This window comes from Marmota marmota, unplaced genomic scaffold (assembly GCF_001458135.2).
Source record: "Marmota marmota marmota unplaced genomic scaffold, marMar, whole genome shotgun sequence".
NCBI classification, from domain to species: Eukaryota; Metazoa; Chordata; class Mammalia; order Rodentia; family Sciuridae; genus Marmota; species Marmota marmota.
The window spans coordinates 32,792,867-32,808,204 of record NW_026000005.1 but is presented as its reverse complement, the minus strand read 5'-3'; the positions used below and the strand labels follow the sequence as shown (position 1 = coordinate 32,808,204).

The window sequence follows — 15,338 nt, the reverse complement described above, 5'->3', positions numbered from 1 at the left end:
TTCACTTTTCTTCTTCTTTGTGCTGCAAATACTATCCATTCACCTTTTCCTTTTGATCTGCTTTTGTTCACTTGATCCTGAGATCTAATTTTGGCAATAAGGTATTTGGCTTCTGAAGAGCAGGTTCATTGCAGTAAACAAAAGCATATATAGTGGAGAGTGACCATTTTTATTAATTTTAAGAGGAAAGAGAAAAGTTTTTGCAACCTTGAACTTCAAAGTTTCTCTGTTTATTTCAACTTGGTGGCAATGAAGATGACATCTTACTCTGCATAGTCATTATTTATACTTAAAAGTATAAGCATTACTGTCCATGGTGGGTGACTTGCATTATTGTGTGATTCTGAGCTTACAGTATTTTATACAAGATTATAACTTTTATTGATTACTAAGTGAAATGCAATTTGAATTAAATATGACTAAAAAGTTGAAGGCAACATGAGTTTTTAGTGATTTTCTTAAACTTACTCCAAATCAATTAAACAGAAGTTCTGGGATTTGTTCTAGATTCCCCCCACCCCTCACACACACCTTTCTCTTTTTTCTTATCTTATTTCTTAAGAAGGTTTCCAATGAATTATGGGTTCTCTGTAGTTTTATTAACAGTAATTTGCACATTTGAAAAAGTTATTTGATTTTTTGAGGGAAATTTGTCATATTTTAAGATTTTGAATACCTCAAATCCTCTCAGACTGGACAGATGACTCTCAAAGGATTCACAGCTGAAATGTTTTTCTTCCTCCAACTTGCAGATTATTTCTCAGGTGTTCTGGTTGCATTCTTGTGATGCCAATATCAGCAATCCCAAACTTGAAGATGCAATGGAGGAATTCTGCAGCCTGCCTCCTCCAGAGAGATCCCACCAGTCTTACCTCATTGGGCTGACTCTTCTGCACTACTTGGACATTTACAACTTCACATACAAGGCAAGTTGCTGTGGATGAAAGAAATTTATATTCATGGTTCAGTACAAAATATTACATTACTCTAGCTGAGGTTATAGCTCAGTGGTAGAGCGCTTGCCTCACACATGTGAGGCAATGGGTTCGATCCTCCGCACCATATTAAAATAAATAAAGTAAAGATATTGTATCCATCTTTTAAAAATCTTTTAAAAATATTAAAATACACATGCATACTCTCTGATACTGTAAGGGATGAGATCCATTTATACAGCTTTTGGAATTATGGCTTATTTTAGAATCAAATGGAACCTCTATTAGAGATCACATATTGCAAATTTGTACATTTTATAGATAAAAAAGCTAACATTATCACCTTATTAAATCTCAGGTTGTATATTCAAGATCGGGAACTAAAATTAATATATATATTACTAATAAAGTGTGAAATATAAATTTTCTACTCATTTTTTTTAAAGTAAGCAGTAAGATAAACATAAATATTAGCAAAAAATGGGGGCTGGGGTTGTGGCTCAGTGGCAGAGCACTTGCCTAGCAAGTGTGAGGCACAGGGTTCAATCCTCAGCCCCACATAAAAATAAGTGAATAAAATAAAGGTATTTATATATTTTTTTAAAGATTCACAAAAAAGTTCTTTTTACATAAAAATAAAGGAGGGGTACATTTTGATATGTTCAGGGAAAAAATGTGTTTTGCTCATTAAGTTAGAGGCTACCATTGCTTATCCAGGAGAACAAAACAAATGGTCAAATTTTAGGGTTTAGTGAAGTTAGCAATGACTCATTGCATTGCAGTTGCACTATAACTACTTTTGTAAGAAATAACTAGTGCTGGGGATGTGGCTCAGTGGTGGAGTGCTTGCCTGGCATGCTTGATGCCCTGGGTTCAATTCCTAGCACCAAATGAATGAATGAATGAATTAATTAATTAATAAATAACTGAAAGAAAGATGTAAACAGGAGACTTAAACCCACATTTACCCAAATCTATACTTGGCTCAAAAATACTTACATGTTCTTAAAAACCCTGAAAAAAATATTTTTTCTCTTCAAACTAAGGAAAATGAGAAGCAAGAGGCAGTTGTGGAAGCATTGTAGACAAGGGGATGATGATGTTCTGGGACTAGTTGTTAATAATCCTTCCTGAGTCGCCATCATCATCCCACATCTGCATTTCTGCCATGGCCTCCTGACTGGTCTCCCTGCCTCCACCCTTACTTCTCTCACTCCCATGCCTGCCACTTCCCGAGCAGCCAAGGTGACCCTTTTAAAACCTAGGTCAGATTATGTCACCCCTCTGCTTAACAACTCTCAGTGACTTCCCATTTTATTCAAGGAAGCCCCTGATCTTGCAAGGACCCCACGATCTGCCCAACACTTCCCATCTACAAAATACCTTTCCCTTCTTGGCTACTCACTGGGTCTGCTCACTGGTCTGCAGGGCTAGAGAGCTTTGCTCACTTTTGACCTTCTCAAAAAGGCCTAACTTGACCACCCCATTTAATATGCATCCAAACCACCGGAAGCACTCACACCTCCTTTCCTTGCTCTACTCGTTTTCAGTTGCACTTGGAGCATCCTATACATTTTGTTTAATTTTCATCGTTACATTTGTTCTCTGTCTGCAATGCTAGTATGTAATTTCATTTAGGGCTTCTTTTTTCATTGAAATTTTTCAAATGCCAAGAACAGTGCTGGTTCAACTATATCTTCACGAGCGAGATCTTAATAGAGAGGGAGATGCACACAGGACTCTCTCCAACTAAGTCTTGTGCTTGCCCTAGTGGCCTTTGCCTTCCTTCCCTGGGTACATGAAGGACTTTTCCTCTGCTTGTAATCTTCCTCTCATTCTCCCTGTGGCTTGTAATTGTTCACTTTTAGGGTTCCACTTTGGAAAGATCTCTGATGGCTCAGCCCCACGTAAAAATAACTCAGACCCACATAAAAAAAATTATGAGGACTTCACCATTTTATTTTTGTTTGATTCTGTTTAATTTTTGAATTTTTAATTGACAAACAATAATTACATACATTTAATTGACAAACAATAATTACATACATATATACTGTGATGTTTTGATGTTTTCTATACAATCCAGAAGGATTTAGTCAAGCTAAGTAACACATCTAATTACTCCATTGACTTAATACTCTTTTGTAGTGAGAATATTTAAAATTTGCCCTTTTAGCAATTTTGAAGTATAAATGATTACTACCAATGGTCACCATGTTCAATAAATCTCTAACATTATTCCTCCTATCTAACTGGAACTTTGAACCCTTTCCCCAACACAACCCCTTTCTCCATGTCTTTGTAACTTTAGCATCCACCACTCTACTCTGTTTCTAGGCGTTGAATATTTTTAGAGTCTACACAGAAGGTGGATGATGCAGCATTTGTCCCCTGGGCCTGGCTTATTTCACTCAGCATTGTGTTCTCCAGCTTCATCCTTCTTGTTGCAAAGAACAGAATTTCCTTCTACGTTAATGCTGTATATATTGCAGTATGATATGAATCATTCTTTAGCTAGACTCTCCTGTCTCCTCACGTTTCCCAGCCATATTTCCCAGTCATCGTCTTGTTTGATATCTGTTCCTCCTATTAAAACACAGCCAGGTCCTGGATGATGCCAACTTGTACCCTGCAGTATACCCATTATCCCACCCACTGCTGGGAGCTTAGCAGGCACTCAGTATTTTTTGAATAAAAGAATACAAGGATGATATTAATTTAAAACTTTAAAATATTTTCGATGATAGTTCCTGAAGCAGATAAGCATTATTAGATTAAAATTATGAGGCCTGATAAATCACAGAGCATTTCTGATACTTAGGAATATTTTATTTGATTTTAGAGAAATAAAATACACATACATGAAGCGTCTTAACTTTCTGGTTTCTGAAATATTTCTTTTGTAACCTTTTAAATCTTATATGCCACAAAATGCACTCATTTTAAGCACACAACTCAAAGATTTAAAAATATTTTTAACTGAACCCAATAAGTATACATATGCACAGGGTACAGTGTGACATTTCAATACATGTTATCACTGTGCAATGACCAGACTAGAGTAGTTGGTATATTACTTCAGATATTTATCATTTATTTGTGTTGGGAACATTCAAAATTCTCTCTACTAGCTTTTGTTGAATATTCAATCTATGCTGTCAACATAGTTACCCCACTGTGCTACAGGACATTCTAAGTCATTACTCCTATTCAACTGCACCCCTGCACCCATTAGCCATCCTCTCTCCATCTGCTCCTCGCCCACATCCTTTCAGGATTCCATTAACCACTATTTATTCTCTACTTCAATCAGATCAACTTTTTGGCTTCCATGTATAAGTAAGAATGTGTGCCTGACTTATTTCACTTAACATCCATTCATGTTGCTGACAATGACAGAATTTTAGTCTTTGTAGGGCTGGATAATATTCCATTGTGTAAATATATCACATTTTCCATATCTATTCCTCCATCAAAGGACACCAAGTTGATTCTCTACCTTGATTATTGTGACTATCATTACAATAAGTATGCAAGTGCAGATGTTTCTTTGTCATCCTTTTTTCATCTCCTCTTGATATATAGCCAGTAGTGAGATTGCTGGACCATATGGTAGCCCTATTTTAGGTTTTTGAGAAAACTTCATACTGGTTTCTATGATGGCTATTCCAATTTGCATTCCTACCAGCCACATATGAGTTCCTTCTTTGCATCTTCAACAACATTGTTAATTTTTTATCTTTCGTAATGGCCAAAGTGGGCTGAGATCATTTCTCATTGTAGCTTTGATTTGAATTTTCCTGATTAGCAATATTGAGCGTTTTTTCATATACTTGTTGTTCATTTTTATGTCTTCTTTTGGGAAAAGTCTATTCAGATCATTTGCCCCCTTTTTAGTTGAATTATTTGGATTTTTGCTACTGGAACTCAAATACTTTTTAGTAAATGTAAAGAATTGTGCAGCTATTACCATGATCTAATTTTAGAATGCTTCTGTCACTCAAAAAAGAAACCTCAGGTCCCTTGCAGTTACTTCTCTTTCTAACCTCGAGCCTAGAACACCTCTAGTTCTGTTTCTATATAGAGTTTATAGATATTTTATATATTGATGGAATTATACAATATATTCTGTCTGGCTTCCTTCACTTAGTAATAATATTTGTGAGTTTCAGACATGTTGTAGCATGTTTCAGCATTTTCTTTTTTTAATATTGTCAAATAGTATTTCATTTTAACAATATACATTTTGTGGATCCATTCACCTGGATGGTTTGTACATTTTGGCTATTGTGAATAATGTTCCTATGAACACTCAATACAAATTTTTGCATAAAACCTTTGTTTACACTTCCTTGGGTAGACACCTAGGAATAGAATTTTGGGGTTGTATGGTAATATGTTTCAATATTAAACTAACTTTCAAAATGTTTTCTTTTCAAGGTGTCTGTACCTTTTTATATTCTTACCAACAATGCATGGAGGTTCCTGTTTCCTCACATAAGTCATTTATTTTTACTCTGTTTCTGTTAGGTGTTTTTCCCTAGGAAAGATCAAAAACCAGTAGAAAAGATGATAGAACTCTTCATAAGACTGAAAGAGATTCTCAATCAGATGGCTTCCGGCATACATCCGCTGCTAGACAAAATGAAATCCCTGAAACAAATCCATCTGCCCAGAAGCACTCCATTAACACAGGTAGAAAAGTCACTCAGCAACGTTCTGGCTGAAAGATTCTTTCTGTCATGCTAACTTTTATTTAAGATTAGTTATTATACATTCAGCAACCAATCTAGTACATGAAAAAAAAATCACCCAGAAGAAAACTACTTGAGCAACGTTTTTTGCCTCTTAAATTGGTGAATTTATCATTCTGTATTTACATTTGGGATGCGCATGTTAAAAGAATTATGGAAACAAAGAATGCTCTAAGCATTATCATTTTTTCTTTATGTTTTGTTTTTAGTTGCATCTATAGCTCACATAATGTTAATAAATCTCAGATTTTTGTCTCCCAGGGAATGTACAGAAGCAACCGAGTGAACACACCCCAAGGATCATTTAGCACCATCTCCCAAGCATTGTGTTCCCAAGGAATTACCACTGATTACTTGACCGCAATGCTGCCCTCTTCCCAGAAACCAAAAGGCAACCACACCAAGGATTTTTTGACTTATAAATTAAGTAAAGAGCAAATTGCTGCAAAATATGGAATTCCCTTACATACCAGTAAGTGTACTCCAAAATAAGCATGATAATTATTCTTAATAATTAAGAACTTCATCTAGTCTGTCTTAGCTTTTTATGATGAACAAAGTATTAATTTTCCCCAAGAATAAAAATAGAAAACACTTACACAGCACTCACCACATGTCAAGCATGTTAAGTATATTAATTGGCTCACTCTTCACAGCAGGCCAAGGGGAAAAGAGGCAGAGAGAGGCTGACAAATCTATCAAGGTCACTCAGCTGGAAGTATCAGAGCTGTTATTTGAACCCAGGCAATCTGCTGCAGATTGTAAATCACAACACTACAGGGTCATAAGTCACTTCATGGTAGGGATATAGTCTTAGAAATACACCAATAGGTGATTTCACCATTGTGCAATGATCATAAAGTATACAAATACAAACTAAGATGGCTACAAGATCACCACATGGTATAATCTTATGGGTCCACAGCTGTATTGTGGTCCATTGTTGACCAAGACATTATTATGCAGAGCACAGATGCAAGGTGTAGAATCTGCCAGTCCTAGAACTATAACTTCCCTGCCAGTGGATAGCAAAAACTTGCCTTATATTTATCAGGTCAATATTTTTCCTAAACTTTCTAGCATTTGAAATTGATATCACATATGGTAGAGCTGCATGAATGCAACAGAACTATAAACATTTAGTGGCACATCGAAGCCGTTTACTTGATCTATAAACCTTGAGATGCAAAATATGATCAGCACTGCTCTTCCAAATAATGTATGGATGTTTCGAATAAATGGCTTTGACTCATTTATTCATCTTTTTATTCATTCAACAAACATTTATTGAAAAGGTCTTATGTATCCTAATAGCAGTTTTTTTTTAATGTGTGTATTTTTGGAAAATTAAATGCTGGTGAAATGGATCTGTTGGAAGCAATTCTAGAGTGTGGTTTTCAATCTTTATTTCTCCTCTTGGCAAAATGCCATCACTTATTCTGAGCCTGTTTCTTGGGTTAAACTTTCTTACCTAAAAAAGATTTGCTTTCTTGCTTTGACACCAGATGCTTCACATCTGTTAATAATATAAGAAATGCTAAGGCTTGGATTTGGGGATATGAGACTAATAATCCGTGTTAATTTACCATGGGGAAATAGATTGGAAATACATCTATTTAATGATTTTGTTTCTCCCTTTTCTTCCAGCACCATTTTGCTTCTCCCTTTACAAAGACATCATTAACATGCCTGCTGGACCTGTGATTTGGGCTTTCTTGAAACCCATGTTGTTGGGAAGGATTTTATATGCACCATATAACCCAGTCACAAAGGCCATAATGGAAAAGGTTTGACTATGATAACTCCATATTTTGGTTTTGAGTATTAAGATGCTTTTTTTTTTTTTTACAGTAGTCAACTTCAAATTTATTTTGGCTGACTCTGATTTTTCTATATCTTACCTACTATTATTATTACTTTTGACTTTTTGAAATCTTAATAATTCTCACCTGCTACCTTAGATATGAATAAGCAGTGTAGATCAGGTGGTCACCCTTCGAAATGAGCCATGTTGACATGTGAGAATGAGGTTGGATGAATCAGGACCTCAGACTTCTCAACTTATCTCAAAAGGCACAGAATTTTTCAACTGGTGTTTAACTTACAAAGTACATAAAAATAATCATAGAAGGAAAAAAACTTGGGTCATTTTATATATAACTAGTTTGAAGAAAAGCAACCACTGAAGTAGAGATTCTTGGCTTCATATTTGGTTGTATAATTTAATATTTCATATTTATATAAAAAACAAATTTTGAGAAAGACTTTATTATATATATATCAAGTATACTGCCAGGCTGGGTGGCTACAAACCTGTAATCTCAGCTACTTAAGAGGTTGGGGCAGTCACCTCACAAGTTTGAGAATAGCCTCAACAATTTAGTAAGATCCTGCCTCAAAATGAAACATATAAAGGACTGGGAACGTAGCTCAGTGGTAAAGAATCTCTGGGTTTCAGCCCCAGTACCAAAAAAGACTATACTTATCATCTACACCATTTAACTATAATAGTGTCTTCCTTCATTTTAAAGTTGACTTTAATGATTTGAGTTATAAACTTAATATGTTAAAATGATAGAATAAAAGTGAAAAAAACCTCTGCTCACCATTACTTGCTCATTAACTACAGCCGATGAACTCTAACCAATGTGACTATAACATTATTTTTATGTCTATATAAAAATAAACAAGAGATTAATACTGAGTGTATTTTGCTTTTTGATTTAACATTTTCTTTGACTAAATGACCATATATTTTTGCATAATTTTACACAAATGCAATCATACACATGTTTACTTTCTATATATAATTTTTCTCCCCTCTTTCTCCACTCTTGATCTTACTTTTCCCTTCATGTAAACAAATGTATGTTAGCATTCAAATATGTGCTGTTCTACAATTTATTCACATTTCTCTAACTCAGATTATTATGCTATATGCAAATTTATATGCAGAGTTCTGTGGTCATTGTTTGCATTATTAAAAGGAGATTGTATTACAATATTTTTTCTATATAATGCTTTGTCACAAAAGAATACATTGCAGAAATTTTCTAACTCTATTGGGATAGTTCAATCCATTCTTTCTAATGATTGATAATATTTTTAGGATATGGAATTAACTTATCCAAGCCTTAGTTGTTGGGCATTCATTTTGTTTACTGTGTTTGTGTTTGCTTTTTTGGCTAATGTAAACAACTAAATAACATGGCCATCAATATTCTTGTACATGTGGTTTTACACAGTGGTATTTTTAGGTCAGTGAGATGTAGGTTTAGGATTAAGGGATTGAAGGATGTTATGTTTCATTTGATTCTTTTTTAAATTTTTTAAAAATTAATGAATTAATTTTCTACAGTACTGGGGAGCAAACCTAGGGCCTTGCACATACTAGGAAGAACTCTAACACTGATCTGTATTATTTTAATAGCTGTTGTCAGATTCCTTTCCAAAAAAGGCTGTAATATATATTGCCGTAACCAGCATTTATGAGAATATCTTTCTTATGTCCTTGAACTTGAATGTTCACTAGTAAGTTAAATGTATTGTTAACAATAACAAAACACGTGGGAATTCAGAAAATATGCTTTCATTTTAGCTGCAAGTTCATTATGGACATGAAGCAAACCCTAACCTTGCCAAAATTTTTAGAAATTATCTTGACCCTTTTTAAATCTCTTTTTTAAAACTTTTTATCTTATAGGAAATTTCTGACAATATATTTTGTTAATGCTACCTTTTAGAACTGATCTTTGACGTTATGTAACAAACCAACCTTAAGATATAATTTTGAAATATAGAAAAATGCTAATGAGCCATATCTCTTTTGTTTCTTTGTCATTAAGTCTAATGTAACACTGAGGCAGCTGGCAGAATTAAGAGAGAAATCTCAAGAGTGGATGGATAAGTCACCAATTTTCATGAATTCCTTCAACCTGTTGAACCAGGCAATTCCAATGCTCCAGGTATGAGATGGTTCTGTCATTTACCATAGTGGGTATTGTAATTCTTTGAGATTTTGATCACTTTGTTATGTGATAGACAAATAGTAATTTAGCATCCATATTCAACAGATTAAAATTACCTTTTCTGCAGAAAGATCCAAGTCAGAAGAACATATCTGTCACTCACATCCATAATCATCTGCCCCTCCATATCACACCTCCTGTCTCTAATTCAGCAATCAAACGTTCTTCAAATTGGTCTACAACTAGCTAGTGATGTAAATCAGTTTTTAAAAAATAAAATACTTTTTAGTCACTATTTATTTTTCTCCTTTAAGATATGTTTGGCTATCCTAACACACTAATAATCTAGAGAACATTAAATCTGGAGAATTGTGTTGTTGAAACATGTAATACATGCACTATCAAATTCCAAATTCATTTTAACGTATCATGCACAAGATGTTCTCATCAGACCAGTTATCTAAGTACTGTATGTTCAAGGACATGTAAGGAAGCAAAAGTTATTATACCTGGAAAAATGTTCTAATAAATTGACCCTTTCAAAATTTAGTACCTGCTCAAACAATCTTTATGCTCACTCTAGTGTAGGTTAAAGATTTCACATTTGCAACTCAAATACGCAGTAGTAGTAACCCAAAATTTTCGTAAAAGAATCAGGATTTTCTGAAGATAAGGGAAATAATGTAGGGAAATGTTCCAATCACAAACAGAGATATTGAAAATTAAAGATGAAGCATCAGAACTAGCCTCTGTGACCAATTGGAGAAAAGAAAACAGGCAGGAATGATGACAATGTAAGAGCTTCAAAAGTCAATGGTTTGTCCATTCGTCTATTGAAGGGCATCTAGGTTGGTTCCACAGTCTTGCTATTGTGAATTGTGCTGCTATGAACATTGATGTAGCAGTGTCCCTGTAGCATGCTCTTTTTAGGTCTTTAGGGAATAGACCGAGAAGGGGAATAGCTGGGTCAAATGGTGGCTCCATTCCCAGCTTTCCAAGAAATCTCCATACTGCTTTCCAAATTGGCTGTACCAATTTGCAGTCCCACCAGCAATGTACAAGTGTACCCTTTTCCCCACATCCTCGCCAGCACTTGTTGTTGTTTGACTTCATAATGGCTGCCAATCTTACTGGAGTGAGATGGTATCTTAGGGTGGTTTTGATTTGCATTTCTCTGACTGCTAGAGATGGTGAGCATTTTTTCATGTACTTGTTGATTGATTGTATGTCCTCCTCTGAGAAGTGTCTGTTCAGGTCCTTGGCCCATTTGTTGATTGGGTTGTTTGTTCTCTTATTGTCTAATTTTTTGAGTTCTTTGTATACTCTGGATATTAGGGCTCTATCTGAAGTGTGAGGAGTAAAGATTTGTTCCCAGGATGTAGGCTCCCTATTTACCTCTCTTATTGTTTCTTTTGCTGACAAAAAAAAACTTTTTAGTTTGAGTAAGTCCCATTTGTTGATTCTAGTTATTAACTTTTGTGCTATGGGTGTCCTATTGAGGAATTTGGAGCCCGAACCCACAGTATGTAGATCGTAGCCAACTTTTTCTTCTATCAGGCGGCGTGTCTCTGATTTGATATCAAGCTCCTTGATCCATNACAATAAAAAATTAAAAAAAAAAAAGAAAAAAATTAGAAACAACCAAAAACAAACAAACAAAAAAGAAATACTATACGGTAATCAAAAAGAACAAAGCAGTACATACAGTAATATAGATGAACCCCAGAGGACTGATGCTGACTCAAAAAAACATATATATACAGAAAAAATATACTATATGATTCCATTTATATTGAAGAATAGGCAAAACTCAGCACACGCCTGTAATTCCAGCAGCTCAGGATCACAAGTTCAAAGCCATAGGCACTCAGCAACTCAGTGAGACCCTGTCTGTAAATGAAATACAAAATAAGACTGGGGATGTGGCTCAGGGGTTGAGTTCAATCCCTGGTGAAAGAAAGAAAGAGGGGGGGGGAGGAAAATAATAGTAGAACTCATTTATGGTTATAAAAATCAGAACAACAGTTGATGAATTGGGGAATTTTTATTGATTGAGAAGGGGCTTGATTGAGTCTGCTGGGTTGCTAGGAATGTTCTGCACTCTGATTTGGGTGGTGGTCACACAGAGATACATACACATGGAAAAAATGTACTTACACATGCATATATATATGTGTAGAAATTAAACTTTAAAATTAGTGCATCTTCTTATGTGGATAATTATTCTTCAATTATTTTTAAAATTCAGTATTAAATTATGATATATCCTCAAATGAACTAATAGAACGCAAAAAGGAACAGAAACTATATGAGTTGAATTGAGTGATATCCAAATATATTAAATTAAAATAGCAACTTATAAAGTAAAAAAAAAAAAGTCAATGGTTTGCATGTGAACAAGAAGCCCCTGGAAAACTGATGTAGCCCTAGAATACATTTGGGGAAAACTAAAAAAAAAAAGGTCTTCCTTATGATTATGCTCAGGAAATTAAGCATGAAATGAAAATGATTGTATCTTACAAATTTTTTCAGAAAAATTATACCCAAATACTTCCCTCAGTTTTTAATACTTAAAACCTGAATTTTATAAGTGATAAAATAAATATAAAAAATAGATATATAACACAATAAAAATATATTAAAATATATAAAATGGTATAAATTTGTCATCAAACATCTTCCCCACAACTTACTATTCCATTTGGGTTCTAAATTTAAGCATGCTTATTTTAAGTGGCCTTTTTAAAATGAGTTTGAGATAACAAATCTACTTATATAGGGCTTTACTGACCTAGGATGGTCCTAAGTGGAAAATCCCTCTTTTCCTTATACTTTTTTTCTGTGAAGAGGAAAAACAGCTATTATTTTATTAAGGAAATGTTTGTTAGCTAAAGTGATGAATTAACAGAGGACATTCTCTGTATGTAATGGCTCTAAACTATGGTAATTTGGCAAAATCTTTCTGACCATGATCACAGAGGGATCATTATCTGATGGAAATATCTTCATTGTCTTCTATAACAAAATAAGTTGCTGTTCATTCTGGATGAAAAATTTAGTTTTGTAAATATGCAGGAATTTGACATTACAAGATTTTAGCACAAGGCCTGGTTTTACCATTGTAAACCACTAGGCAGGTGACTCAAAGTGCTTGAACTGTGGGTTATGAATCTCTAAGATGGGAATGTAAATGAGATCACCAATTGATAAATTTGTGAGGATGTGTTTGTAGAAGCATTTGAAAACAGTATATCATGGGATTGATTGTCAAGGAGTGATGGGAGAATAGAGTCAATGGCTCATTTCTTAATTGCAGCTAACACACAGCTTTGCTTGTTTGTAATGCTCTGATTTGGATTTTCCATGATGCACAAGTTAGTTCCTGGTGAATAGATTTTAAAGGACTCTTATCACAGCATGTAACTATAATAGCCATCTGTCTAAATGCTACCAACTACCCTTAGAACCCTTAGCAGCTATGGATTGAGCAAAGTAATTCTATTGTACATGTGCTCCAATAATATATGTTGTGCTTAATCACTCATCTTCATGATAATAAAACAGAAGATATTAGTAAGAAAAACAGAATTATAAGTAGTATCAAGCTGTGCTCTAAAAGGACAACCAATGTAAGCCTAGATCACATAAAAACTAGGTCAGAAGTTAACACATAAGATAAATAAGCATTTCTTTGGCTGAGTTGAATTTTCTCTTTCAGTTGTCCCCTTGGCCCTTATTAATTGTGTGTTCTTAGAACTGACATACCTTTAGTTCTAGCTTTGCAACTAGAGACAATAATACAGGGCTAGGGTTATAATTCACTGGGAGAGTGCATGCTTACCACACACAAGACCCAACACACATGCACATGCACACACACAAATAATAGTACTTACCATAAAATATGGTTGAAAAATAAGTGATAAAGAACTTATTCCATAGTAAAAAGTGCTAGTAATAATGCTTCAGCCATAGAAGTTATATCCTCTAATTTGGAAAATGGGAAAAAAGTCTTTATATCTTAAAGCAATTGTTTTTAACATGAATACATTTTTTTCATGTTCATCAGTGTTGTACTTGTTATTGTATAAAACATTGACTTTTCTGGTGAGATGAGTCATTTATCCCTATTTTATAAAAAGGCAATCTGGTGTTGGGAGGGGCTGGATGCTTACCAGAAACCTCAAAGTAAGAAGTAGTAATTAGAATACAAACCAAGTGTGGTGTCAGATTCCATGTAGACATCATGATTTTTGAAAATTTTTATTTATTTTAGGAGAACAAAATTCCACCATGTGCTACACCATAGTCTGGTTAAAAAGAAATCTATGTAATAGCTGTATGGAAAAAGACTGATAAATTACATATGCCTTCTTAATCTTGTAATTATGATCATATCTGACCACTGTAGCATGCTAACTGGTTTGTGTCTATGGACAAATCAAAGCGCAGACTTTCAAGTTAATCCTAGCCAGCTGTATACTTCTTCTTTCCCAAGGATTTGTATGTGAGCCTTTGCAAGGTGGTCTAGTGATAAGGCCACCTGTGCTTACATTTTACTGTGGTTTTTTTTAGAGAGACAATGATTGAGCATGTTTTCTTCTTGGATTAAAACTGATTATCTATTATCATTTGTTAGAATACTCTAAGGAACCCCTTTGTGCAAGTTTTTGTCAAGTTCTCCGTGGGACTTGATGCTGTGGAACTACTGAAGCAGATAGATGAACTCGGTGAGTCCAGCTGCACAATGCTTTCATTTACTGGTCATGTAAAAAATGCAAAGAATGTTGTCCCATGTGAAAACTTCCCCCCCTTTTCCTATATATGTAGCTTCTAGTTAGTTATGCAAAGAAAATTGAGATCCTGGATATATCCATTCATCTTCTTCCTAGTTATTTACAATTACAAGCAGTAATTGGACATCACTTATTTATAGTTAGTTTCAATAATTGTACTGCAATATATTCTAATAAGTGCAGTTTTTTCTTCAATCATAAGTTGTTAGAAGTAAGAGGGCTCATTATTTTTTGTTTTCTTTTCATTTTCTTTTTTTTTAAATTTTTTGATAATTTGATGATAAGAAAGTCCTTAAGGACATGGGAAGATGAAATGATTTGTTTCTGTTTGCATTTAACATTTTATGTCTCCTGGTCTTGGTATCATTTGAATAACACAGAATGTAATTGGAAGAGGTTATAAAGTTAGCAGAAGCAAGACAAAGGCCATGTGCAGTCTCTAAGGAAAATAAACCTAAAATCAGTATTCAAGGTTGGGTCTTCCTCTCATGGTCACTTAAAAGGACCAGGCTGCAGAGGATCAAAGGAAGCTGTCTGAACTTATTGGCATTACCTCTGCCACATCCCTACCTTCAACCTAAAGGATGCAAGACATCTAATTCAGGCTGTCTCTGATTCACTGTTGCTATGCAACCACTGTATGAGGAAGGGACTGAGAGCATCAGAATTTGGCAGTAGCAGAGCAAATGTCCCTCCTTCCCCCCGAGTGCTTAGATAGTAAACCAACAGGGAGGAATTATGTTACATTTATATGACATATAATCATGTGCATTTTAAGACAGTCAACTGGGTTTGATTAAGAAAAGATATTGTTGGATCTGTTCTCTAAAAGTATCATTTCAGTAAGGCACTACTTGAGTAAAATATCAGGAATAAAATACAAAG

The 15,338-nt window shown here is 34.5% G+C and overlaps 1 protein-coding gene across 2 annotated transcripts in view; it reads left to right on the top strand.

The window, feature by feature from the left end:
• The window catches only part of Abca12 (ATP binding cassette subfamily A member 12), a 161,837-nt gene that overhangs the window by 83,435 nt on the left and 63,064 nt on the right, over nucleotides 1-15,338 (top strand). Inside the window, exons 15-20 of one of the 2 annotated variants that reach the window (XM_048808508.1) lie at nucleotides 753-926; nucleotides 5,466-5,630; nucleotides 5,936-6,161; nucleotides 7,337-7,476; nucleotides 9,535-9,654; nucleotides 14,297-14,387. In XM_048808508.1, coding sequence (XP_048664465.1) covers nucleotides 753-926; nucleotides 5,466-5,630; nucleotides 5,936-6,161; nucleotides 7,337-7,476; nucleotides 9,535-9,654; nucleotides 14,297-14,387 — 916 coding nt within the window. The remainder of the gene's footprint in view (nucleotides 1-752; nucleotides 927-5,465; nucleotides 5,631-5,935; nucleotides 6,162-7,336; nucleotides 7,477-9,534; nucleotides 9,655-14,296; nucleotides 14,388-15,338) is intronic. The other variant, XM_015481335.2, reaches the window with a different exon arrangement.